The following is a 10959-nucleotide window of genomic DNA, read 5'->3' as shown; positions in this document are numbered from 1 at the left end:
TCTTATGAAATCACTTCCATATTTGGCCAGAAGGAGGCACCCTGAAAGGGAAAATAATATTTTCCATTTGTCCTACACTGCAGTGTGGAATAGGACAGTTAATACCTAGTACTAATCAGGAATGCTAGTATTAATATTAGTAATTTAAGCAAAAGAACCTAAGGGAAGATAAGGTTATGTGAGGAATATATATACACAAGACACATATATACATACATGTATATATATACAACTATACACATACACATACATATGTATTTACACATACATATAGTGAAGAAAAAAACCCAATTAACCATGAAGTTCAACATCAGGCTAATTACTTTTCCTCTTCTTAGTATTTTGTTGTTTCATACATAATAATTAAATCTCCATCAATAAAATATCTCCATCAATAAATATCTCCATCAATAAATATCTCCATCAATATCTCCATCAATAAAATGCACAGCACTCCTGCATTTGCTCACCAAAGTAATACACCGTCAAAGGTGGAACACCAACACAAGGGATTCATAAAGTTCAAGTTGACTTTTAATTACTTGAACTTATATAAGGAGTTGGATTCTGAACTTTAGGGTATGTGGAATATTATGATGTTAGCTATGAAGGGATTGCTTACCTATCTAGACTAATGACTGCATTCTTAAACATTTGGGGGCCAGACATGAAGAAAATAGCAAGGGATATTTCATTGAAGAAAAGAAGAATCCTTTCCTATCAGCAAAAATTCTTTTATATGTATATGGATTTCTAGACTACTATTTCATATCAGCATGACTTTGTCATGGGAGTCACAAGAATGTCAATCTGAGAGATGCAGGCCTTACAATAACTAAGAGGTTTTTTTTTATTCCTGACTTTCTACTACCATCCACTCCACATTTTTGGGTCACTGGATTAGCTGATTCTTCCTGGAGCCAAAAAGGACAAACCCTCTTTTGGCTCTCCACGATTTTGTTCAAGAAGTGAGGATGTGATTTCCTATCCAAACCAAGTGCACCTGAAACAATAATTCACCAAAATGTCACTTGTTAGGACATCAGCATCAAAAGTGTGGAAAGAAATGGAAAGGGACAATATCTTGAGTATGAATATAAAAATACGTTACAAATTAAAATGTTCCCATAGTGACAATTTAATGCTAAGAAGTATGTCCAAGAGGCCCTTGGGTGGTGGTTAAGTAGTGAAGCATCTGTCTTCAGCTCAGGTCATGATCCCAGGACCGTGGGATCCAGCCCCACCTCCAGCTCCCAGTCGGCTTCTCCCTCTTCCTCTGCCTGCCACTCCTCATGCCTGTGTGTGCTATTTGTCAAACAAATAAAATATTTTTTTTAAAAAAGGGTGTTCAGGTTTCCTTGTACTTTATATTTCTCATGCTGATAATCAAGTCTCTGAGACTTACGATTTCTGTATAGTCTGTGTTCTATGTACCTCTGAGGGTTCCTCAACAGGAGTATAAAGTCTCTTGATTATGCACATTTCACCAGGACCAAAAAATAAGTAGGATGGTTTGGAAGGCCCCAGTGACTTCTACGAGACCTTGGCCTATAAGGGCAAGATGTATGTGAAGTGTGTCTTGCTTTGCCAACCTCAGTACTCAGGTCCATCACTAGCATTCAGGTACTTAATACATATTAACTGAATAAATCAATGAATATGAATGGTAAATGAAACGGTTCTTCGCAAGGACGGTCTACATCCAGTTGGAAGCCATCGTGTAAGTTTACAGACCAGCTCTTGCGGAAAGCGGCTTTCCCAGGAAGTCCGAGCATCCTTGCGCCGGTGAGCAGTAGGACTACTTCTTCTCCACAGCCTGCCTCCGACCGGCGCTGGGACCCGGCGCAGCACCGAAAGAAACTTGGGGGCGGGGCTACGGGAGGCCGTGGCGCGCACACGACGTAACCAGCCCGCGCCCGCAGAAGTGAGGAAGCCCGGAGCTGAGGAGAAACACGTTTCTCGCTAGCCTCGGCTCGCGCGCCATGGCGACCCCCGTCCAGCAGCCTCCTCAGTCTAGCGGCGGAAAGCGCAAAGGCAAAGCTCAGTATGTGCAGGCCAAGCGGGCTCGGCGCTGCGACGGCGGCGGGCCCCGGCAGCTGGAACCCGGGCTACAGGGTATTCTCATTACCTGCAACATGAACGAGCGCAAGTGCGTGGAGGAGGCCTACAGCCTGCTCAATGAATACGGCGACGACATGTATGGGCCCGAAAAGGTACGGGCCCCGCAGCGTGCAAGCGGCCTTGGAGGGACGAGGCGATGCTCGAAAGGCCGGCTGCCCCGTGCGCGTGCGCGAGTTTTGTGGGGGAGCTAGCCAAGGGCGTGGCCTCGTCTGCGTTGCCGCCTCTTTGCCTTGTCTGGGTTGCAGACCCCTGCCGGGTCGTGGGTTTGAAAAGCCTACACCTTTGGGTTTTTTTTTTTTTTTTTCCCTCCCCATTAGTAGTCATAGTGGCTCCTATTTATAGATTGCTTCCGCAGTCCGCGTGTTGTGTTTCTGAAGCTCTCAAACGTTTACTGCTTCCAGTACACTTGTTTTTTTTTTTTTTAATTTTTAGTTTTTAGTAGTTTTTTTTTTTTTTAAGATTTATTTATTTATTTATTTATAGAGACACAGAGAGAGAGAGAGAGAGGCAGAGACACAGGCAGAGGGAGAAGCAGGCTCCATGCAACAAGCTTGATGTGGGACTTGATCCCGGGTCTCCAGGATCACACCCCGGGCTGCAGGCGGCGCTAAACCGCTGAGCCACTGGGGCTGCCCTCCAGTACACTTGTGAAGTAATTAATGTTCACGAGGACACTGAAGCTCAAGCAAGTTAAGTAAACGGTCCACATTCATACGGGGAACTTAATTTGTCCTCCTAGTTTTTGCATATCTTACCACGACTTTTACGCCACGGTTATCATGTTTCTCCTAAGCCTTGTCTCTGAAATCGTGAATTTAGTACCAGTGTTAGTTATTTTTCAAATGCGTGTGTAAATGCAATTAAAAAGTAAAGTTTTTGGGGGGATCACTGGGTGGCTCAGGGGTTTAGCTCCTGCCTTCAGCCCAGGGCGTGATCCTGGAGACACAGGATCGAGTCCCACGTCGGGCTCCCGGTGCATGGAGCCTGCTTCTCCCTCTGCCTGTGTCTCTGCCCCTCTCTCTCTCTCTCTCTCTCTCTCTCTTTTTCTCTCTCATGAATACATAAATAAAATCTTAAAAAAAAAAAAAGTAAAAAGTTTTGTACGCATACAAATTTTAGCAACACACTTTGGAAATCATTTTATTCTTGGCTTAGGATCTGGACTAATACATACACAAACACCTCAACGAATTAAAAGGGGAAGGATGATTTGGGGATTTGGATTCAAAATGTATTTATTTACTAGTTCTAAGGCTTGGGCCCCGGGCATATTATTTAATTATGCTGAGCTAAATAAAAAGGAAAAATGAAAGTGTATCTTAGAATGTTGACTAAAAACAGTGGCTTATGCAAATAAAATACAGCCTGGTATATAATAAAGGTCCTTAAATATGTATAATTATTATTAGCACCTGACTGGCATACTAATAATGGTGGGGCAGAGAACTGGGCGACGAGTGTCCTGTCCACACTGGTACCTTGAGCAAATTCTCGACTATTTCTGTTCCCTGTTCCTTAGTAAAATAGAAGTAAGGGTTGTTGTTGTTTTTTAATGCCATAACTGTTTGGTCTAATTGATGTAGTATTTGAATGTAGGCAAGATCCAAGCTGAGGGAGAAGGAAGAATTCTTGAGACTTTGGTGCAAAAAGGTGGTTTTATTAAAGCACGAAGACAGGGCCCACTGGCAGAAACAGCTGCTGCACCATAGTTATGAGGGGTGACTGACTATATACTTGGAAGTTGGGGGAGGTAAAGGAAAAGAGAAGTTTTCAAAAGAATTTTTTTTATGCTAAAGAAGACCTTCAAGATAGATAGAGACCTTGTCATTGTCAAGTTAGGGTTGTTTTTCCCTCTAGTACAGCAATAATAGTATGTTGGTTGGGAGTTTCCTTCTGGAAGTTAGATTATTGATAAGAATGCTTCCCCCCCCCCCCCCCCCCCCCCGAATTAACGAAGACATTTGTAAACTGAGGGAAACTCTTGTCTTGCAGAACTCTGATCTCTATTAGCCATTTGTTTTTCCTTCCCTTAACTTTAGGGCAGCCAGAGTGCCTGAGGAATGTCCTACATATCCCACCTGTAGGGGGTGGTTGTGGGGAGTCAGCTTGGGCTTTGTCCTTACCTCGCCCTCTGCTCCTTCATCATAATCTCACCAAAAGAAGACTGCCTTATTAGGCACAAAGATATCTCTGATGGGATTAAGGTCTATCTTGAATTAATTCATCTGGTTGAGCACATTACCCAGTGTTCTAGAATGTTAAGGTACTTTTGAAAGCATTTTCAAGTTTTATGTGCCCCAGTCTGAAGGAACTCCCTTTTTCCTCCACATTTTGTAGGGAGCCATATATCAGTTTCTTAATAAAAAGCCTATGTTCAGTATTGATCCATCTGCTACTGGACATTTCACATCGTTAATTATAGCTTTTAATATGAGCTGTTTTTGCATTTCTGCTCATTTGTTTCATGCAGTTTATGGACAAAGATCAACAGCCCTCTGGAAGTGAGGGAGAAGATGATGATGTGGAGGCTGCCTTGAGGAAAGAAGTTGGTGACATTAAAGCCTCTACAGAGATGAAGCTAAGAAGATTCCAGTCAGTGGAGAGTGGAGCAAATAATGTAGTCTTCATCAGGACACTTGGGATAGGTGTGTCTGAATAATAAGCCTTAAGATTATTGAGCCTATAATATCTGGACCTCTCCTTGCTGCAGAACACTGCCTACAAAATGGCTTCATGGTTATGGCTCAGTTAATCATTTGATTGATCTTTTCCACACTGTTCTAGCACTAGGCATATGGAAAGGTAGAATGGGGTGGTGAACATCACATTGGCTTAGGAGTGGAAACCTGGCTTTGCCTCTTTCTTTGTATGTTTCTTTAGGTGAAGAGTACATATTCTGTCTAAGAGGAACAGCTGCTCTTCAGTGCCAGCCAATTTGGAATGGCTCCAGCCATCTGGAATGTAGTCCTATAAGGCCAGATCTCCTGATTTTTCAAAAGAAGTGGGAAATCTGGAGAAGCTCCTAGATTTTTTAATACAGTTAATTAATTAATTAATTTTAAAAATATTTTATTTATTTATGAAAGACACGCAGACAGAGAGGCAAAGAGACATAGGCAGAGAGAGACGCAGGCTCCATGCAGGAAACCTGATGTGGGACTTGATCTTGGGACTCTGGGATCACATCCTGAGCCAAAGGCAGATGCTCAACTGCTAAGCCATCCAGGCATCCCCAGTTAACTAGCTTAAAAATATTGAAAATACTGAGTAGCTCCAAACAGACTTGTAGATAGTGAGGATAGCCTAAGGACCACATCATGATCATGGTTTTAGGGCTCCTCTGAGTTCTGGGATCTAGATTTTTATGCAAACTTAACTGATGGATGAATTAAATCTTTTAAAGTGACTTGCAAATTTGTTTTTTTTTTTTGTAAAAAAAAGTGTACTGTTTAATATTATGTTTGTAGTTGCTGTTTTTGTAGGAAAATAGTATGGTGGTGTTGGACAAATGAGACATCACAGAAATGCTAACTCCAATGTCTTCATGAAAAATTGTTTTTAGTGAAAGCAGTAATAATGCTGAAGAGTGACCATATTAGATATAGTAATATTCATTACAGGCAGTGAAGAAAGTTGAAAAAAGTTGGATTAGATTTACTAACATTTATTATGCTGATTTCTACTATACGTAGGTCACTGCCAATTAAAATTCATTTTAAAGAGTTTGAGGAGGTTCTAAACCGTCTGAGAATTTATATTTTTAATTTACTTGTTTGCTTAATTTACTTGTTGCTGAATTTTTTTCTTTTTTCCTTTAGAACCTGAGAAATTGGTACATCATATTCTCCAGGATATGTACCAAACCAAGAAGAAGAAGACTCGAGTTATTCTACGTATGTTACCCATTTCAGGCACGTGCAAGGCTTTCTTAGAAGATATGAAAAAATATGCAGAAACATTTTTGGAACCCTGGTTTAAAGCTCCAAACAAAGGGACATTTCAGATTGTATATAAATCTCGAAATAATAGTCACATGAATAGAGAAGAAGTTATCAAAGAATTGGCAGGTATGTTTCTCTTAGTGATTTATATTAGTATGCAATTCTAAATTCTTGAGTTTATGTTTCTTTTTTCTTTTCTTTCTTTTTTTTTTTTTTTTTTTTTTTTTACAATATAAGGCTTATATTTTTGGGTATAAAAGAAGTATATTAGGGATCCCTGGGTGGCACAACGGTTTGGCGCCTACCTTTGGCCCAGGGCGCGATCCTGGAGACCCGGGATCGAATCCCACGTCGGGCTCCCGGTGCATGGAGCCTGCTTCTCCCTCTGCCTGTGTCTCTGCCCCTCTCTCTCTCTCTCTCTCTGGCTATCATAAATAAATAAAAATTAAAAAAAAAAAGAAGTATATTAAAATGTCCTCAAAATAGAGGTGCTTGGCTGGCTTATCCAATAGAGCATGTGACTCTTGATCTCATTGTGAGTTCAAGCCCATGTTGGGGGCAGAGATTATTTAAAAAAAAAAAAAAAAAGTCCTTAAAATAATATCAAACCTAACAGATTTCAGTATGTTGGATATGAGACTCTAGGGTAGGTAGAAATGAAATCTTCCAAGTCAAGATTGAATTTTTTGGGAAAAAAGTACTCTGATTAAATGTCTCAGGACTCCTAACTCTGGGAAACGAACTATGGGTGGTGGAAGGAGAGGTGGGCGGAGGGTGGGGGTGACTGGGTGATGGGCACTGAGGTGGGCACTTGACAGGATGAGCACTGGGTGTTATTCTATATGTTGGCAAATTGAACACCAATAAAAAAATAAATTTATAAATAAATAAATGTCTCAGGATTTCATTTGTATTTATTTATTGAAAGAGTTCACAGAGTTTTGTTTTGTTTTAAGATGTATTTATTTGGGAGATAGAAAGTGCACATGAGTGGGTGAGGTGGGTGGAGAAGGAGACAAGCAGATTCCCCATTGAGCAGGGAGCCTGACATGGGGCTCCATGCTAGGACCCTGAGATCATGACCTGAGCTGATGGCAGACACTTAAATGATTGAGCCACCCAGGTGCCCCAGAGTTCACAGAATTTGATTGAAGTCCATGTAGAAGAGTAGACGAGTATATATACTGGCTTAACAAGTCCCAAATGAAAAGATGAAGGACTCTGTTTGTATCTGTTGAACTTATGATATACTTCTCCCTCTAAATGTTTTCTTACTCTTTGTTACAGGAATAGTAGGCAGCCTCAATTCGGAAAATAAAGTGGATCTTTCCAATCCACAATACACGGTGGTAGTAGAAATCATTAAAGCTGTCTGTTGCTTGAGTGTTGTGAAAGATTATATGTTGTTCAGAAAGTATAATCTCCAGGAGGTGGTGAAGAGTGCTAAGGACCCATCACAACTTAACCCAAAGCAGCCAGCACAAGCAGGAAATGGGAAAGAAGCTAAATTGGAATCTGGTGACAAATCAAATGACCCAGCAGAAGGAAAAAACCAGCAAGTGGTACCCGAAAATAATGAGGACCTGGGGCAGACAAAACCAAGATCTGAGATACAGGTGGTGAATGAGGGAGGAGCTAAACCTGAACTTGAAAGTCAAGTCACAGAAAGATCGGAGTCAAATGAAAATGACCTCTCAGAGGAAAAATAATTCATTTGATGTTGCAGGTGGGTTTCTCAGATGGCGTTTGGTGAGATATTGCTAGGATTCCATATAAAATTGTGACTGACAGTATATTGTTTCTTTTTTTTACCTTTGTGCACTATATAATGCTGAGCTCACAGTAGTGAACAGTGATTTAGCAATTCCGTTAATAATTCTGTTGGAGATCTTTTCACCCCCATATGCCAGTGTGCAATTAGGCCGATGTACACTTGGTTGCGCTGGGAGAAGCTGTGGATAAATGATGAACACTTGCATGGGCATGGAGGGGGAGAGTGGAAGGAAGATAATGTTGGCCTCTCCCTCTTGATTAACCTCCCCAGCCTCCCCTGCTGCGCTGCCACCTGACTTATGGGAACAAACTAACTCTGTAAAAGAGAGTTTCATGGGGAATTTTCATTCCAAGGAAGGAATTTTTATGTGTTGCAGTTCAGCTGTCCCCTCCCACTTTGTTATAAACATAGCAAAAACAAAGGTCTTAGAGGTTTAGAAGTGAACTGTTTTTGTGAAGTTTTTCTTTTTGTGTGTGTGATTCTCTTACTTTGTTACTATGCCAATTTTTATGTTTTATTAACATGTCACAAACATCTCTGATGATTTAGTGCTGCAATTTTTGAAGGCATGGGTGAGGTAGAAGAGGACCATTCTAGGCATAGAACTACAGGCATTTCTGATAAGGTTAGTGATAAAGAGTCTGCTGTGTTTCTTTAGGATGCCAGTGCAACAAGAGAGACAAATTCTTTATAGTGAAAGATACTTTTGAAATCCAAGCTATTCTCTTGCATTATACATTGTCTGTGGAATGGAACTTATAAACCTAGTATTTGCTGCAGCAATTGGAACTATAAATCATAACCATTTGATGATAAAGATGTTCATTATTTAAAATGACATCATGTAATATCAAAATAATAACTTTTGTTTAAAAAAATCACACAGGGGCACCTGGTTTGCTCAGTCTGTACAGCATGAGACTGTTGATCTTGGGGTTGTAGGTCTTGATCTTGGGGTTGTAGGTCTAAGCCCCATATGGGGTGTACAGATTACTTAAAAATAAAATCTTAAACAAAAAAATCACATTCAGTTAAAGGTTTAGGAAGCAAATTATTTAGTAGCAGCAATTACACTACGAAAAGAAAAACTCACATAGTTGGTGAGACTAATACCAACATTAAATGCTAGAGCAGGAAGCTGTACAAGAACCTGAAAAGCCGCAGCTTCTCAATCTGGGTTGATGAGTCAGCAGATTTCATGAATATTTGCCATACTGTAGCCTTGGTAAGATTAAAATTCAAGAAGGCTTTTTCTGTGAGGAGCCTCTCAAAACAAAAGGCAATATAAATTTCATGGGTTTTCATATCTGAGGACTGAAGGTCTGTCATGAATAGTCCTGGTGCTCATGGTTGCCTCCATGACAAGTTTTGCCTTATTTTGGTAAAAGAAAATCCTGATGTTGATGTTACAGCACACTACTTTCTTCACAGAGAGGTGCTGATATATAAAAGGAGATGAAGAAAGTTCTGGATAATGCTGTAGAAATTGTTAACTTTATTAAAGACCCATGTATGCAAGAATGTTTGAAAACAAAACTAAAGTCTGAACAAGGAGCACATAAATCATCATACAGAAATTCAGTGGCTTGTCAGAGGATGAGTTCTCAACAGGATATTTGAGTTGAAAGGTGAATTGCCAGAGTACACACAAGGAAATACTGGCCAGATTTTGCTGAGTGCTTTGGAGATGAAAGATGGCTACAAAAACTAGTCTATTTAGTAGACATTTTTCATCACATGAACCAATGAGACCAGTTTCTTCAAGGTTCTGGAGAAAATTGTTTTGAAAGTAATAAGGTTCTCAGATTAAAAAGACACAGACTTCTTTGGAACTATGACTTTGCCAAAGGAACTCTTGAAATGTTTCCATAGCCACTTGGGCTTGAGAATGAAGAAAAGATAGCAATAAGTCTGCAGTCTTAACTAAAACTCTCCATGAAGAACTACAAAACCAAATTAAATAGCATTACCCCTCCTTTTCCTAAAACTGGTTTATGACTGGGTGAGGAACCTCTTCTCTCAATCTCAGTTTAAGATTTTCTCTGGGAGAATAGAAAGAACTCTGTAAGTCATAGTCTGATAGTTCTGGGTTTCTGTGAAATAAGAGTATCCTTAACTTAGTGCTCACACTTGCATGCCATGAGAGTTCCCTTAATTTGGAAGTTTTTTTCAAGATTTCCTCCAAGGTAAACTTCTGAAAAATGTTGGAAAAGATGGACACCAAAGAGAGCTGCATACTAAGTCCAGATTGAGAATAAATATTAAGAGGCTGTGAAATTTACTTTGAGAGATGGGTTTATTAAGTTTTAAAAAGTTCAGAAGTATTATAAATGTTGAGTCTTCCTGCACCAATATCTGTGTTTTTTTTAATGGTTAGGGAATATGGGAATGTATTTTTATCCTCCTAAACTAGTGGTCCAGACTGGAAGGATTGGGGAGGGACAAAGACTAGAGACTGGACCTTGGTAATGCAGATGAGGCTCTAACTTCCTTCTACATCTTTTTAGATACTTAGATATTCTTAATAGGTTGAAGTCACCTTGAAAGGATGTTAAGAGCATTGTAGTGTCGTTTGCATGAACACGGAGGATAGGACTTTGGTGCCTTCATCAGACTTGCTCCAAGACAAAGATAATTTTATTTTGATAGTTCAAGACTCTGGGACTGTGGGAATAAAATCGGCCATAAGCTTATAGAACATCCAACTCTATGGAACTGGATTCCTTACTTTGTGAAAGCTGCTACTCTACAGAAAGATTTAGTAGTTTGTATTTAATCTTGTATTTATTTGTATTTGGTAAGACCTGAGTACAAATGTTCTTCCCTAGCTGTAAAGCACTGTGTTCTGTTGGAATCTGAATTCATTCATTGATGTATTTTCAGGCTTCTCATCTTTATTGTCATTGACAGTTAAGCATGTTTTATAAATGACAAGATTCCAGGGTGGGAATGGAGTGGTTTCTTTCTTTTAATTTTTTATTTTTTAAGTTATGTCAATTTAAAAAACTCTAGTGTTGTGATTTAGTAAAGCGGATTTGCTCTGGAGGAAAGAGTGTAAACTTGGTATTTTGAAACATGTTTGTTTAAGATTATCATTTCCAAATGTTGTTTTACTTGTACTTT

At 39.8% G+C, this 10959-nt stretch overlaps 1 protein-coding gene and 1 long non-coding RNA gene across 2 annotated transcripts; one reads left to right on the top strand and one right to left on the bottom strand.

The window, feature by feature from the left end:
- Nucleotides 1–1114: 1114 nt before the first annotated feature.
- LOC144319110 (uncharacterized) lies at nt 1115–2284 on the bottom strand. The gene is made up of 2 exons (XR_013385016.1): nt 1435–2284; nt 1115–1305 (listed from the first exon to the last, which is right to left on the bottom strand). It is a non-coding gene; the product is annotated as an uncharacterized LOC144319110 (long non-coding RNA).
- THUMPD1 (THUMP domain 1 NAT10 acetyltransferase adaptor) lies at nt 1891–8777 on the top strand. Its single transcript, XM_077906887.1, has 4 exons — nt 1891–2213; nt 4592–4766; nt 5940–6188; nt 7350–8777. Exons 1-4 carry the CDS (start codon nt 1983–1985, stop codon nt 7769–7771), a joined length of 1077 nt encoding a protein of 358 aa, XP_077763013.1. The 5' UTR covers nt 1891–1982; the 3' UTR covers nt 7772–8777.
- Nucleotides 8778–10959: the final 2182 nt, after the last annotated feature.

The sequence above is a fragment of the Canis aureus genome, chromosome 8 (genome assembly GCF_053574225.1).
Source record: "Canis aureus isolate CA01 chromosome 8, VMU_Caureus_v.1.0, whole genome shotgun sequence".
NCBI lineage: Eukaryota > Metazoa > Chordata > Mammalia > Carnivora > Canidae > Canis > Canis aureus.
The sequence above is the reverse complement of the archived record's forward strand: the minus strand, read 5'-3'. Positions and strand labels throughout refer to the sequence as shown.

What these genes read in the sequence shown, in the direction of transcription:
- THUMPD1 (XM_077906887.1), top strand. Translation starts at nt 1,983, where the DNA reads ATGGCGACCCCCGTCCAGCAGCCTCCTCAGTCTAGCGGCGGAAAGCGC. An exon ending in CATCAGGACACTTGGGATAG is followed by an intron (nt 4,767 to 5,939) that starts GTGTGTCTGAAT and finishes TTTTTCCTTTAG; the next exon opens with AACCTGAGAAATTGGTACAT. An exon ending in AGTTATCAAAGAATTGGCAG is followed by an intron (nt 6,189 to 7,349) that starts GTATGTTTCTCT and finishes TCTTTGTTACAG; the next exon opens with GAATAGTAGGCAGCCTCAAT.